General features: G+C 39.2%; 1 protein-coding gene across 1 annotated transcript; it reads right to left on the reverse strand.

The window, feature by feature from the left end:
* Positions 1 to 3,282: 3,282 nt before the first annotated feature.
* KIAA1586 (KIAA1586 ortholog) lies at positions 3,283 to 14,965 on the reverse strand. Its single transcript, XM_066359127.1, is given in 12 exon segments — positions 3,283 to 5,629; positions 6,009 to 6,260; positions 6,262 to 6,319; positions 6,322 to 6,490; positions 6,493 to 6,792; positions 6,794 to 6,835; positions 6,837 to 6,903; positions 7,175 to 7,433; positions 7,436 to 8,096; positions 8,960 to 9,040; positions 14,000 to 14,083; positions 14,762 to 14,965. Coding segments are annotated over 12 exon segments (2,268 nt in total). The 5' UTR covers positions 14,783 to 14,965; the 3' UTR covers positions 3,283 to 5,355.
* Between the last annotated feature and the right edge of the window lie 1,772 nt (positions 14,966 to 16,737).

Raw genomic sequence — 16,737 nt, forward strand, 5'->3', positions numbered from 1 at the left:
CTCCTCTCCTCCATATGGCCTTTCTCTGCTCTCCTTGCAATGCTAATTTCAGGAACCAAGAGAGGGTGAGCCTGCAGTCTGCCCCCATTTTATAGTGTAGAAATTCAAACCTTTAATCCAATATACAAATAAGGAAGTCTCTGATACAAAGTCACTTATCTGAGGCATAGATGGGATTCCTCATAAGAGTCCACCACCCCACATCATGCAACAGTCAAGGGTGTGGGGAGAAGCTTAATGTTGAAAAGATCTTAGAACTAAAAGGGTGGGAAAGACTTATTCTTAAAACTAAGCCTTAGGCTATAATAACCCTGCATGCTTACAGCCTGTCCCCCACACCCAATGCAAACTATAAGCGAACAAACATATATTTCATATTTGCAAACTTATTTGACCCACATCTTCCAATATCAAAAAGGAGGACATGTAGGAGGGCACTTTTCAAGGGACAATGAACTTACAAAAGAAGGACTGTCCTCCTTAAAGGAGGATGATTGGTCACCTTAACTAAGAATGAGCAAGAATGAAGGTAGGGAGACTTGTTTTGTTGTTGTTGTTTTAGAGACAGAGAGTCAGAGAGAGAGGGATAGATAGGGACAGGCAGGAATGGAGAGAGATGAAAGCATCAATTATCAGTTTTTTGTTGCGACACCTTAGTTGTTCATCGATTGCTTTCTCATACGTGCCTTGACCGTGGGCCTTCAGCAGACCGAGTAACCCCTTGCTCTAGTCAGCAACCTTGGGTCCAAGCTGGTGAGCTCTGCTCAAACCAGATGAGCCCACGCTCAAACCAGATGAGCCCACGCTCAAACTGGTGACCTCGTGGTCTCAAACCTGGATCCTCTGCATCCCAGTCCGATACTCTATCCACTGCACCACTGCCTGGTCAGGCAAGGTAGGGAGACTTGTTAAGAAGTTATTATATGGCGCAGTGGATAAAGCGTCAACCTGGAAATGCTGAGGTTGCTGGTTTGAAACCCTGGGCTTGCCTGGTCAAGGCACATATGGGAGTTGATGCTTCCAGCTCCTCCCCCCTTCTCTCTCTCTCTCCTCTCTCTCTCTCTCTCTCTCCCTCTCCTCTCTAAAATGAATAAAAAATTTTTAAAAATTTATTAAAAAAAATTAGAAAAATAAAAAAGAAGTTATTATAATACTCTAAGTAAGAAAAAACAATGGACATAGTGAGGAAAATATACATGACAGGCATAGTTAAAAAATGGAAGAGCCTGACCAAGCGGTGGCGCAGTGGATAGAGCGTCGGAATGGGATGCAGAGGACCCAGGTTTGAGACCCCAAGGTCGCCAGCTTGAGCGCGGGCTCATCTGGTTTGAGCAAAAATCCCGCCAGCTTGGACCCAAGGTCACTGGCTCCAGCAAGGGGATACTCGGTCTGCTGAAGGCCCATGGTCAAGGCACATATGAGAAAGCAATCAATGAACAACTAAGGTGTTGCAACAAAAAACTTATGATTGATGCTTCTCATCTCTCTCCATTCCTGTCTGTCTGTTCCTGTCTATCCCTCTCTCTGACTCACTCTCTGTCTCTGTTAAAAAAAAAAAAAAAAGGAAGACACAGAGCAAGAAGGTGAAGAAAAGGTTTCAAATGTCTTTTAGGTCTCTACTATGAGCAATAAGCCTCAAAGGTTGTGTCATTTTCCAAAACAGATATGGTGAGGAATTGGTAAATTCCACTTGGACTGTGTTCAGGGTGGAGATATCGGCAGGACAATAATGCGAAAGTGATGAGAAGATAGATCACCATGAATCTTGAAATCAAGAATGAGGTCTGGATTGGAGAAACCCCAATTTGTGAGTTACTGTATCATGGGTAGTACTGTTCAATGGAACTAGAGTTGGCTCTTGAACAATGCAGAAGTTAGAGATGCTGACTCCCAGAGCAGTAAAAAACCTGTGTATAACTTCTGACTACCCATAAACTTAACTATTAATAGCCTACTGTTGACTAGAGACCTTATTGATAAGATAAAGTTAATTAACATAGGTATTATATAACTACAAAACATATAACAAAGTGTATGTGTTATTTACTGTATTGTCACAATCAAGTGAGCTGGAGAAAAGAAAATGTTAAAAAAACAAAAGGAAGAGAAAATACATTTATAGTATTTATTGAAAAAAACTGCATTGAAATTTCAGTAAGGTTTGAATAAACCTATTTATTGAAAAAATAAGTAGACTCACACGGCTCAAACTCATGTTGTTAAAGGTCAACTGGATTATGTAAGCCATATACATAATTCTAAAGTAAAAATAAATAAATGAAATTAAGTTTAATATTTTATTTAACTCAATATATCCACACTTCAATTTACTACCAATGTTATTAATGTGATAATTTACATGCTGTCTTTAAAATCTGATCTGTATTTAACATTTAAAGTGTACCTCAATTCATCTCACACCTTATCACAAATACTTGAATTGTATATAAATTTCATAAAATTTACAGTTGAAAAAGTGGATTCATATACCCAAATTGTCCCAAATAGTTAAGTTCTCCAATATCTGAAAATAATAGTTTTCCTTTATTATTTACATTTACAATGAAAAAATGCCATTCATATTTTCAAAAAGAACTGATTTGCCTTCAGAGTGAAAGCCTATCAATTTGAAAACTACATTTATTCAAGTTAAGTAATTTCAATAAATCTTTCGTCAGCTCAGTATTGTTAACACTGAATTCAGAGTTCCTGCATAAATTGAAAAGCAACTCTAAAATTAGCAACAAAACATTTCAAATTTTTCTTAGTTCTTAGTACATTTACATGACACTGTCTAATATAGTTAAAATCATGTACCACTGATTTATTTTAGAAAGAAGTATAAAATTATTTTTATTTTCTTTTTTTATTTTTTTGTTTTTTATTTTTTTTTGTATTTTTCTGAAGCTGGAAACGGGGAGAGACAGTCAGACAGACTCCCGCATGCGCCCGACCGGGATCCACCCGGCATGCCCACCAGGGGCAACGCTCTGCCCACCAGGGGGCGATGCTCTGCCCCTCCGGGGCATCGCTCTGCCGCGACTAGAGCCACTCTAGTGCCTGGGGCAAAGGCCAAGGAGCCATTCTCAGCGCCCGGGCTATCTTTGCTCCAATGGAGCCTCGGCTGCGGGAGGGGAAGAGAGAGACAGAGAGGAAGGAGGGGGGGGGGGTGGAGAAGCAAATGGGCGCTTCTCCTATGTGCCCTGGCCGGGAATCGAACCCGGGTCCCCCGCACGCCAGGCCGACACTCTACCGCTGAGCCAACCGGCCAGGGCCTATTTTTATTTTCAAAAGTTTCAATTTCAAAATTAAATTCTAGTATAGTACTTGTCTAGGTAGGGCACAAGTGGGCCTTTTGTCCATGGAGTTTCAAATTCAATCATTCATAGGCCACATGATTGATGCTGGGGAGAAAACTACCATTTTCTCTTATTATGTATCAAGCTAGTATTTCTGTTGTAGCAAGAAAATATTGAACTGGTGTTAACAATACATACATTAGGTTTTATAGAACCCTTCCACGATTCAATCAACTGACAGTTCACAATCCAGTATCACTAAATTCATTGCCATAAGTCTTCAGCAATGAACCTGATGTTGATTCACAGCATTTGCACTCAAAAAACTTAGCACAAATATTTTCAAATTGTATCATACAATGTTGGAACAAAGAAATAGGAAAATATTAGGCTTATTTAAAAATTCCAATGAAATCTGACTTTTGACCTAACCTTGCTAGAATGCCACTTATTGTGATAGAAACTAATCTTTTTCTCATCTAGCTGAAATTATTCTGACAAATATAAATGAGTAAACAATAGGTATACAAGGTTGATTTTTTTTTAACAAGGTTGATTTTTTAAGGGCATGACTCAAAATTATTTTTCATAAATATTAAGTCCTATGACACAAAATGTACTCCAAGTATTGCTTGGGTTGTATCTCCTATTACATAACTCATCTAAAGCTAAAGAAAAGTAGCTGCAATTTTTCAGATTTTAAATCAATTAACCTTTAATATTCCTAGTTCTGTATTCTACAAGCAATGTTCGGTGACTGTACTAAAGACTTCATACTTTTTTGATAAAACATATAGCCTTTAACTCTATTTTCTAACCATTTCTATAACTGAAATAATTTATTTTACTGTTGATCCATTTAAAACTTGTTCTTTCTCATGAAAGTACAAGTTTTATTTCTGGCCAAACTTATAGGCTCGATCCTTTTAAAAATTGTTAAAGTTTTTGTTAGACAACTGATTTCAGGTAACTAAATTTCAATTCCTTTTTGACCTTTGAAACATAACTTCATTAATTCATTCATTAAGCATTTTGCTGAAACTGTCTCAATATTGTCCACATTACAGTCTTTAATTTGTTAAATAACAGCTGCTCTTCTCTCCCTAAGGGACTGAAATTGTCACTCATTAGGAAATCTGCAAGATATCTTCATCTAGTTTTTTTGTTTACTATCCCAGTTGGAGTACTAGTTCCTGATCTCCAGTTGATTCTTTTTTCAGTATGCCATCATTTAAAATTTTTTAATTTGTTCAAAGGAATATCTAAACTAGAATAGTTATAATCAAAGTAAGTATTTCAATTACCAATTATAATTTACATAAATAACACTATAATTCCTGTTCTCTGTATAAAATATTTAAACATGCTACATTGCACTGATTTATAGAAAAAAATAATTTGCACTGAATCCATCTTTCTATAGCAACTCAATCAGTAATGTTTTTATGTCATTCTAGACATGGCATACAAGTGTGACAGGCACAATATAAAAGTCACATTTTAAACAAGGTAACAAAATGAAACATTTAAAAAAAAGCTTGAGTTAAACAGAAATATTTTACACTGATTACATTTTTATATTTAATTAATTTACTTTTAGTCCTACTGAATTCAAGTGTTTAATAGCCACCTGTAGCTAGTGGTTACTGTTTTAAATAGTGCAGATATGGAAGTGTGAAAGATAATGGGCAAAAGCCTTTCAGTTTTTATTCCATTTCTCTTTTATTTGATATAACTTCCGGGGCTTAGACCTCCACTGGGTTATGCTATTCTTTCACACCCTTATTAAAAGTAAAACAAAGCACAGTGGAATTGGTTGGATTTTCTGTACAAGATTCCTTGGAGTATATATTATGGACCACTCTAGAAGACACAGGTCAACCTCCAAAATCCTATATCTCCTAAAAACAATCATCATCGACTTGACCTCTTTGGTGAATGCCTTTTAAACAGCAACATGCTGATAAAAGTTTAACCTCTGGCTTTCAAAAAACTTATGTATATAAAAGATGTATAGCACACAATTTACATATGATAAAGCATCCATAATTACCCTTTACTGTAAGTTCCATCTAGCCAACTGATTCTCATAGAAGGCTTTTGTTGATTTTTGCCAAACTCTTGTATCTGTAGCCAACCTATAGTTGCAACGTGACCAAGATTTTACAAATGGAGTTGCATCCCAATCTGCTAACTTTTCCCTTCCCAATAAATTTATTGTCATTAAAGTGATATTTTTTTTAGCTTTTTGTATAGCAGCAGGAATTGAAACATTGCTTCATTTTATTTTATTATTTACAAATTCCTGAATATCATTTAAATCAATTTCAGTTTAAAATTTCACATAAGGCCCTGGCTGGTTGGCTAAGCAGTAGAGTCTTGGTCTGGTGTGTGAAAGTCTGGGTTCAATTTCTGGACAGGGCACACAGGAAAAGCAATCATCTGCTTCTCTACCCCTTCCCCGTCTCTCTCTCTCTCTTCCTCTCCAGCAGCCATGGCTCGAATGGTTCGAGCAAGTTGACCTTGGGCACTGAGGATGGCTCCATGGCCTCATCTCAGGTGCTAAAATAGCTTGGTTGCTGAACAATGGAGCAGTGGCCCCAGATGGGCAGAGCATTGCCAGGTAGGGTGCTTGCTGGGTAGATCCCGGTTGGGGTGTATGCAGGAGTCTGTCTCTCTGCCTCCCTACCTCTCACCCTCTCACTTAATAAAAAAAAAAATTTCGCATAAGTGAAATATTAATTTTCACCAGTTAACCATGAAGTTATTTATTCATAAGGTCATGTAGAAGGTTCTAGCAAATCAAAATAAATAAAAATACTTTCAACATGGTTTCTGTCAGATAAAAGGCCTAAGTTCATATGTTGAATTATATTTTCTAGTAACATATTCCTAGGAAGGGCATTAAATTGATTATTTTTACTAAATGGAATATCTTTAAACTGGTCTGACTTGATCAGAAATTTGAGACTTATGCTTTCCAGTACCAATTTTTTAAATTTCCAAAGTTTTTATGGTATTTTGATTCATTTTTGTGCTTTCTGAATATTAGTTGATCTTGACTGTAATGCAGTAGAAAGCAGTGAAAATTCTTCAAGAATGTCAATCATTAAAGCAAGATCTTGCAAGAAATTAGTGTTAGCTAATCTCTTTGCCAAACCAGAATAAGGATAAAAATGCATATATAATATATAGTATATGCATACAATACAGCAGTAGCGGCTTGTAAATCACATGCTGCCCTTCTTGGGCCTATTACCTGGCCAATTTTAACAATTTCAACTTCAAGGGCTTTGGCTACAGGTTCTAAAAGCTTGCTTTGACTTTTATTAGATTGATGATAAATGGAATAAAGTTTATCAAGAAATATTTTTAAATAATTAATTTGTTTTATTTCAGATATTGAATCATCAAGTGACAATTGCGACTGATGGAGTAAACAGTTCCAAATAATGATTTCAGGGAAACTTTCTAACATCTTTGTAACTTCTCCAGGTTTTTTTCCCCAGCATTGTATTAGCACTATCAGAACAAAAATGCAATTAAATGTGCTTTCAAATATTCATTAATAAAGCCACAGTCATTTAAAGCAGTGGTCCCCAACCTTTTTTGGGCCATGGACAGGTTTAATATTTTCACATACTGGCTTTTAGGGTGGGACAGATATATGTATCATGTGACTGAGACAAGCGTCAAGAGTGAGTTTTAGACGGATGTAACAGGGAATCTGGTCATTTTATAAAAATAAAACATCATTCAGACTTAAATATAAATAAAACGGAAATAATGTAAGTTATTTATTCTTTGTGGACCGGTACCAAATGGCCCACGGACTGGTACCGGTACCAGTCCACGGCCCGGGGGTTGGGGACCACTGATTTAAAGTATTCAATAATGTGCTGACACCAAACCCTGCTGTAGTTGACACCAATTCTTTCAAAGCAACGAATAACATAACTGGTGCAGGAGCTGAATGAGCTGTGCCACGGAGATAAATCTTTAGGGCGCTTCTTTTTGAAACTGTAGATGTCTCATCAAGTATGATACAGATTTTGGCATTCTCTTCTTTAATGTTCTTAAATAACTTCATTTCTTTTATCATATATTCTGCTATTCTTGTTTCACTGTAGTGTGATTTAAACAACTGACCTCTCCATTTTTCTCTTGTAATTCCATTGCCCCTTCAATATCAGGTAAAGGTCTATTACATTTTACTAAACTGTAAACAGTATTGAAAACTTTTACAGTAGCATCAATATTTCTATTATTTTGTTTATGCACTGTATTAGAAATTGAGTCAGTAACTGATTCCTTTATTAAATCCTGAATTTTACCATGAGCTTTAGAAATATCGTGTTCCCTAATTTTTTTCCGCAGAGAAGCTTGTCTCGTAGTCTTATTCCTGCCATTAGGAGTTATTAAATATGCAATCCACTCCTTGGATACATGGACATGCTTTTCTGCTTTCGATCCCAAATGTCGAACTGTTGAGCAGTCCTTACATCCTAATTTACCTTCTTTTATTTCAAGCCATTTGTACTGTTCAGTAAACATAAATGCTTGTTTTTCATTCCAACAGTCTGGAAGCACAAGATTATTTCTTTCTTCCTTTGATGAACTTGATGGCTTTTCTTCAATGATTGTTTTTTCAATATATTCAAATTTTGATTTCTTTGATTTAGACAATCCATAATGATTTCTGTTCCTATTATTACTGTCTGTTTCTGTTTTCACCTTCTTCACATTTAGAAGACACAAAAACTCACCCTGTCGTTTTGGCATTTTAGGGAACAGAACCTGAAAAATAATTTTACACATATAAGTAAAATTCCTGATAACATTCTCAGGGTTAAAGTAAAAAGTTCTGTTAATTATTTCTTTATATAATTTTTGAAATACTTTTAATCTAAAATACTTGCCTTGGTTTTTAGTTTATATTTGTAACTTCAGTATGACTTGCTATTTCTTGAAAAATGCTCTATCAGTTTTTAAAATTCTATAGCTAATAATTATGTCACAAAATCTGCCTACGTTTATCATCCAACAAGGAAGTTGCCCATAAAATTTACTAATGAGTACCATTCCAATGTGATATTTTTGTTTATATATATATTAATCAATAGGATGAAAGTGAAAAAATTAAGATGTATATGAGAAATCTACTCCTTCATCCATGACATCAGCATCTTTGTTGAATCAATAAAGAGTTTTCAAATATTGCAAGGAAACTTCCTCAGTTTTTCATACAGCATACAGTCTAGCAGTGAGAGACCAATCACATTTTTTAGGCTTAAATTGCATTAACATTTTATCCATCACCTTGTTAAGTTTAGACAATCAACAATAAATCAAGCCCTGATTTGTAGTTTGCCAATTACCTTGCTATAGGAGCACATCACTATATAGCATTTCTACCATACAGATACAATAAATGTACATAACTTTAAGTGTATAGATATTACATTGATGAGTTTTGAGTATTTATTACCTTAAATAATTTATTTACTTTAAATTTGTGTACTTTAATTTTTTTAATAATCACTATATTTAAAACTCAGCTCACAAAATTCCTAAACACTTACCAGTTTGTGCAAGCCAGTTCAAGCCACCTCCTGCACAAATAACAGAACTGAAAGAGAACATAAATATAATATACTCACATCACTTTGGTAGGCGCTAGGCTCTTCATCATCACCACAGACCAGATCAATATATTCAAGAACAGGTCTCGATGGTCCTTCCTTAAAAGGAAGTGAGCAAATGTACAAGTCATGGGCACTCATTCAAACCAAACTTACATGTACTATCAGCGGGGTTTTTTTGTCGTTGGAATCAACAAGAATTCCTAAGAAAGCCTTACAGGTGGCACAGAATAATCAGAAACAAAAGCATCACAGGAAAATATTTAGAGAAGATGAATATGTAATTAAAGCAAAACCCAAAGAATCTAAATCTATAAGACAAATAAAGCCATGTGGATTTCCTTGGAAATGGAAACTAATATAGTGGTAGTGTTAAGACACAGATATCATGGTATAGTATTTTTTAACGGGGATGGTTGTCAATAATAGATATCTAAGCTCAAAATCCTGGAGTTCTTTGATAGATCGGCTTCACTGTGCATATTCTTACACAATCAAACATCAAACCCTGAGTCCTCTCAATCCTTTCTTTACATACATATTTCCTTAAAATAGACCAGGCCTTATATACCCCAGTGAAAAACCTAGATTTTGTTCTACACGCAAAAGAATCAATACATAGTTCTGAAATGGGAACATTAGAGCTATTTCAAGAAGATTAAGAGGGTATGATGTACAGGAAGACCAGTAACAAGATAATCAATCCCAGAAAATGATGAGGTAGTGCTAAAATAGAGCAAGGGCAAGGAAAGCAATAAGGAAGTATACTCTTTTTTTAAAAATTTAATTTATTGTTTTTACATAGATTCTAGTGTCGCCCTGAATGCATCCCCCCTCCCCCGTATTCCCCTCAACATCTCCCTAGCCTCCCTCCCGCTAGCGCCCTCCCCCTTCCCTTCAGGTTTATCCCATCCTATCATCCCCTTTCCCTCTGTCCTCTATTCCTCTGGTCCCTTTGATCTCTCCTCTGTCTCAATTCTATTCCTCAGGAAGTATACTCTTCTCTGATATGTATAGTTCAATAAAATTTTTACCGAAGATAAGGGCTCTTTCTGTACTGCCCAAGTTTTATCATTCCTTCCTTTCGGTATTGTGTTCATTTCGGGGTTATGTATACGGCAGAACACAAAGGAGGAGCTGGGCTGTGCTGCAGACCGAACCCTGCAAGTGGATTTACATGAAAAGACTAAGGAATCCAAACCAGAACACGTTAAGTTGTAACATACTTTCTTGATAAAAGACATAAAAGAATACACACAAAATTGTTCTTTTTGTATATGAAGAACCTTTAAGCAGAGAACTAGACCCAGCAGCACTTCATCTTTATGGGATAGTACAATAAAAAACAGAGAAATAGCATGTCCTGGTGGATAACAACATAAGACAGAGTTAGAGAGGAAAGTAGCCTGACCAGGTGGTGGCACAGTGAATAGAGCATCAGACTGAGGCGCAGAAGACCCAGGGTAGAAACCCCAAAATTGCTGGCTTGAGCATGGAATCATAGACATGACCCCATGGTTGCTGGCTTGAGCCCAAAGGTCGTTGACTTGAAGCCCAAGGTCACTGGCTTGAGCAAGGGGTCACTTCCTCTGCTGTAGCTCTCTGGTCAAGGCACATGAGAAAGCAATCAATGAACAACTAAGATGCCACAATGAAGAACTGATACTTCTCATCTCTCTCCCTTCCTGTCTGTCTGTCCCTCTCTCTGTCTCTGTCACAAAAATAAGAAAAAATAGGAAAGTAAATTCTATCTCTGAATGTATTTTAAAGTAAAATTAAATTATCATGTTTTTATGTTGCACCATTTAAAGGCAATAGGAATATTTTTACTAGTTTCTTTCTGGTACTACAGTTCTACTTAGAGCAGTGGTCCCCAACCGTGGGCTGGTACCGGTCCGTGGGCCATTTGGTACCGGTCTGCAGAGAAAGAAGAATAAATAACTTACATTATTTCCGTTTTATTTATATTTAAGTCTGAACGATGTTTTATTTTTAAAAAATGACCAGATTCCCTCTGTTACATCCATCTAAGACTCACTCTTGACGCTTGTCTCGGTCACGTGATACATTTATCCACCCCACCCTAAAGGCTGGTCCGTGAAAATATTTTCTGACATGAAACCAGTCCGTGGTCCAAAAAAGGTTGGGGACCACTGACTTAGAGCATACATTCTGGGGCAAAAGTTGGTTAACAGCTGTGATTAAACAAAACAAATTTCATTTTTGTATTATTATTAATTACTGAATTATTTTCCATATGAAAGACTGTAAACCTACTTGCACAGCCCCGCATAATTCATTTCTCCTTATACAGCTGTCAAATCTTCAATCCTCTATTTGGAAACAAAATTAAATATACAAACCTGGATATATAAAACTTTGAATGCCAGGATACAAAAGTTCTCTAAATTTAAAATAAAAATCTTCTGGTCTGTGGCTAGAGCATTGAACTAGAGCACTGAAGTCGGAAGGTTTGAAACCCTGGGCTTGCCCAGTCAAGGAACGTATGACTAGCAAGCAATGAACAACGACAGTGAAGCAGCTATGGGTTGATACTTCTCGCTTCTCACTCCCCCCACTCCTCTCTGTAAAATCAATAAATAAAATCTTTAAAAACATATTTAAGACTCTTAAACCTTAGCTGAACACAGGCTGATATATTAATCAGTCAGGATTTATAATTATTTAATTCTCAGAGAATTTTTTTTTTGAGAGTGACAGGAAAGGGAAAGACATGAGAAGCCTCAACTCATAGTTGTGTCACTTTAGTTGTTTACTCATTGCTTCTCATATGTGCCTTGATAGGGGGTGGGGAGGCACTCAAGCTGAGCTAGTGACCCCATGCTCAAGCCAGCGACCTTTGGCTTCAAGCCAGCAACTGACCTTGGGATCATGTCCATGGTCCTGCACTCAAGCCGATGACCCCTCATTAAAGCCAGCAACCCTGAGGTTTCAAACCTGGGATCTTAGCATCCCAGGATGAAGCTCTATCCACTGTTCCACCACTGGTCAGGCTTAATCCTCAGAGTATTAAACAAACATATCTATTTATTTTTCCAATTTTAATTTTGTAGATTCCACCGTGTTTCTCAAATAAGGCACACAGATCATAAATATGTGTGTCATTCCTAATTATAGTTATATAAAACACCATCAAGATCATAGTGTCCCATTCATTTCTATCAATATACCACAGCCCCAGCACCATAATTATTTTTCCTGAAGACCTATAGAATCCTATTTTCAAATGTTTTTCCGTACAAAAAAATTGTGGCTCTTCAATTTCCATAGCTACATCATTCAACTCCTTACTGCCCAGGAGGCAGAGTCTGAGTACTAACCCTCTTGGTATTCCAAATATATAAAAGTTTCAAGTGTCAACAAAAAAGTATTGACCTTGGCTGGTTGGCTCAGTGGTAGAGCATCAGCCCGGCGTGTGGATGTCCTGCATTCGATTCCCAGTCAGGGCAAACAGAAGTGCCCACCTGCTTCTCTACCCCTCCCCCTCTCACTTCTCTCTCTCTCTTCTTATCCTGCAGCCATGGATCGATTGGAGTGAGTTGGCCCCAGGCACTAAGGATGGCTCCATGGCCTTCGCCTCTGGTGCTAAGAAGAGCTCCGTTGCTGAGCAACAGAGCAACACCCCAGATGGGCAGAGCATTGCTCCCTATTGGGTTTGCCAAGTGGATCCCTGTAGGGGCGCATATAGGAGTATGTCTCTTCTTCCCCTCTTCTCACTGAATAATAAAAAAAAAGAACCATATGCACTATTAATGGGGAAGACTGTCAAGGAAACAAATCGTAAAGAATGTCTATACAACCCCTAGTAGAACAACAAACAACAGCATTAACACTGCAATGTTTGGGAAGAAAACTTAAAAAAAAATTTTTTTTTTAAGATTTATTCATTTTAGACAGGAGAAAGAGTGAAAGAGAAAGAGAGAGAGAGAGAGAGAGAGAGAGAAGGGGGGAGGAGCAGGAAGCATCAACTCCCATATGTGCCTTGATCAGGCAAGCCCAGGGTTTCAAACCAGTGACCTCAGCATTCCAGGTCAACGCTTTATCCACTGCGCCACCACAGGTCAAAAAATATATATATATATATATTTTTTTTAAGTGATTTATGGACTTACCCTAAACGCAGAACAACTTAAACACAACACACACACACACACATTAAACAGGTACTCATTTTTAAAAAGTACTCACTTTTAATAGCAAACCAGTTGATCATAGAGATTAGAAAAAGAATGGTTTGAGGTAGAAGCAATTTTAGCTAGCTAAATGATCACTTAAAAAAAAAACTCTGTAATTAAGTTTTTGGTGAAAATTATACCAAAATGTATCATAACAATCCCTTAAGTTTTTGAAAGCAATGTTTTACTAAGCTGCTCAGACTCACATATACCTTACATTTGGGCTAATTTACTGATTCCTTCACCCCACCTTCAAATTCTGATTTAATATTGTCTGGAGTGGAGTCCAGGAATCTGCACATTTACATTTATGGATGCCTGGGAACTAATGTCTTAGAAGGATCTTCATTAAGAACAAATTTATTCTATACGCTGTAACATCATGACCTCAGATATTAGAGAGACCTTCAAGCTACTTCCCTCCATGTTACTACGAAGCTACATAATGCCCAGGTTTTCAGTTCTCATAACCCTTGTCTTCCCCGTCCTTCCTCATCATTCGCTGTCCCTGGTCCCTCACCTGTGTGTCATCTTTTAGAAGTCACTCTTCCCCCATTTCTATACTCAGTCTTAGGAGACCTGTACTTTGCAAAGATGAAGTATAAAATGGCTCTACAGTCTACACGAAGGCCGAAGAGTGGTTAAGTGGACAACATGTCCTTAGCCAAGTCTTTGTGATGGCTACTGCGGTTGCTCAGAGACCTCTTCTGGTCCATTTCCTCATCCCCGGCACTGTCCAGGGCCCATCAGACTCGCACCCGTCTGGGCTGGGCGGTGAACGAACAGGTGAGGCGTAGTCCCCAGAACGGCTCCCCACGCAGTCCCTGACTCGGGGAAGAACCCGAATAGCGCCGCTACTTACACTGACAAACTGAATGTCATCTTCATTTTCCTCCGTCGTGCACTCAGATGCGTCGGGCCCAGCTGCGGGAGCAGATTCTATTATCTACAAAAACAAGCCAAAACACACTTATCTAGACGCTTATCTAGACAGCCGCGTACCTGCAGGGAGAGGTGTGCCCAAGAGAAACGAAAAAGGATCAGCTCTCAAGGAAACCCAACAGCACAAGCCCCGCAACCGCGAGCAGAAGTCGATGGAGTCGGATTGGGCCCCTGAGGACGTGCAGCCGCAGGGACCCGGCAGCGAGAGCGGTTCGCGGCCCGGGCGGCGTCCCCGTCTGCTCAGTGCAGGGAGGCAGCCTCAGCCCGACGAGCAGCGGGGACTCTGGGCTCGGCCGGCCGGGCGGGGGCGGCCATTGTTGCCGCCGGTCCCCGGCTCAGACCCGCAGGGCCCCCGGCGCCGGGATCGCCCGAGACGCCGAGGGTGTCGCCCCGCCGCCTTAGCACACGCGCGCGCGCGCACACACACACACACACACACACATACACACACACACAAAATACCCCATGGTACCCCCCCACACACACACATACACACACACACACACACACACACAAAATACCCCATGGTAGCCCCCCCCCCCCCACACACAATACCCCATGGTACCCCCCCACACACACACATACACACACATACACACACACACACAAAATACCCCATGGTAGCCCCACACACACACACACACACAATACCCCATGGTACCCCATGGGCTCGTCTGCTCACCTCCGACCCCGGGTCCCCCATTTCTTCCACAGCCCGACTGCCAGCACAACGGCTCGGCTGTTCCCGCCAGGACAGAGCCACCGCCACCGCCAGGACTGTCTTCCTGCACAGCACCACTCGTCAAGGCGGCCGGAAAAGGTGCAGAACCGCTTCAGAAGGAGGAGCGGCCAGCTCCAGCCCGCTACCTTCCAGAACCACTTTCCCACCGTGGGACACTCCTCCTGGGATCTCAGTGCACAGGACGCTGGGAAATGTAGTTCTCTGGCGTCAGGCCACTCCTTGTCTACAGGGGATCCTGGGATTAGGACACAGCTCCCTTCCTAGACAGTGACGTAATCTGAATTCTGGTGTAAATCGAAATACACCCTAGCCTAAGTCACTTATCCTAACACAATTATAAAATCATAATCTGGAACATAAAAACACTACTGAGCCACGGAAAAAGAAAAAAGACATAAATATTGAAGCCCTGATAAGGGCCAAATAGTCATCAAAGCAGTACAAATGGAACGCTTGCACTTTTAATAGTCCAAAAATGGCCATAGATAAGCATACTAAAGGATGCCAACTCCTTCACTCATATGCCACGTTACTGCATAGTCTTCTGCCACATGCAACCAAACTAGTTCACCCACAACATCTGTAAGTACAACGCTAACGGCATAAGCAGAAACACTCACGTCTCAATTCTTTTAAGTTTTTACGGAAGCAAGCATCATAAACTCGAAATGTTGTATGTCGAGACTGTCGTAACCCGAGGACCTCCTGCATTTGAAGACTGGAAAAGGACTCTGAGCTATGGTGCTTGTGTTTCTCTAGGCTGTTAATATACTAAAAGAGAATAATAGACCTTTTGCATCCAGGATAAATATGCTATATTATCAATTTACTGATATTAGTCTGACTAGCCAGAAAATAGGGCTAAGTAAGTATGTATTGGCTCTAGTAAGGGATCTCAGGTGGTTAGAAGTGCGTTCCCAACATGCTGAAGTTGCACGTTCTATTCCCTCTTCAGGGCACAGATAAGAATCAACCAATAAAAGCATGCATGAGTGGAGCAACAAGTTAATGTCTCTCTCTTATTTAAAATAAAATTTAAAAGGGAATGTACTAACAAAGTAAACTTATAAAAGAACTTCTATAAAAATATCAAATCCAGTTTGTTGCTCTTACAATTATGATTCAGTATTACTAGTTTAGTGATCAAGTTCTCCTTACAGTTAAAAGGCCTCTTCCCCTCCAGCTGATGCACATCAGGGGTTAACATCAGAACAAGAAGAATGAACATAAGTGGTAGCTTACATGATTCCACCTCCCCTCCCCTCCCCCTCAACTTCTTCTCACTCCCTCCAAGCTGGAACTTGAAGTTCTGATTCTTGCTCATGGCCAAGAGGACAACCTGATTGTGGGAATCTGCTACAAAGAACAGTAACTATAGATTATAAGTTACTTGCTAGCTTTGGTTCCTACAGCCAAAGAAGCAGGCTCTGACCATCCAATATGCCAGTTTAAGGAGAGTTGCTAACTTTCAACCAGTTATCTGAACAAACTGTGCTGAGTTCCCTTAACAAAGAACTCTCAATCCCCCTCCTTCCAATTCCTTTGTTCTATTTTTGTTTATCCTCCCTCCTTCTTCTTCCTTATAAAAACCCCTGTCTGCACCAAAAGAGGAAGATAGGTTTTTGAACCCAGGAGCCTCCTAACCCCGTCTTCTCAGGCTGCTGGTTCTTTTTTTTTTTTTTTTACAGAGACAGAGAGTCAGAGAGAGGGATAGACAGGGACAGACAGACAGAAACGGAGAGATGAGAAGCATCAATCATTAGTTTTTCGTTGCGCATTGCAACACCTTAGTTGTTCATTGATTGCTTTCTCATACGTGCCTTGACCGTGGGCCTTCAGCAGACCGAGTAACCTCTTACTCGAGCCAGCAACCTTGGGCTCAAGCTGGTGAGCTTTTGCTCAAACCAGAAGAGCCC

The sequence above is a fragment of the Saccopteryx leptura genome, chromosome 1 (genome assembly GCF_036850995.1).
Source record: "Saccopteryx leptura isolate mSacLep1 chromosome 1, mSacLep1_pri_phased_curated, whole genome shotgun sequence".
In the NCBI taxonomy this organism is placed as follows: Eukaryota; Metazoa; Chordata; class Mammalia; order Chiroptera; family Emballonuridae; genus Saccopteryx; species Saccopteryx leptura.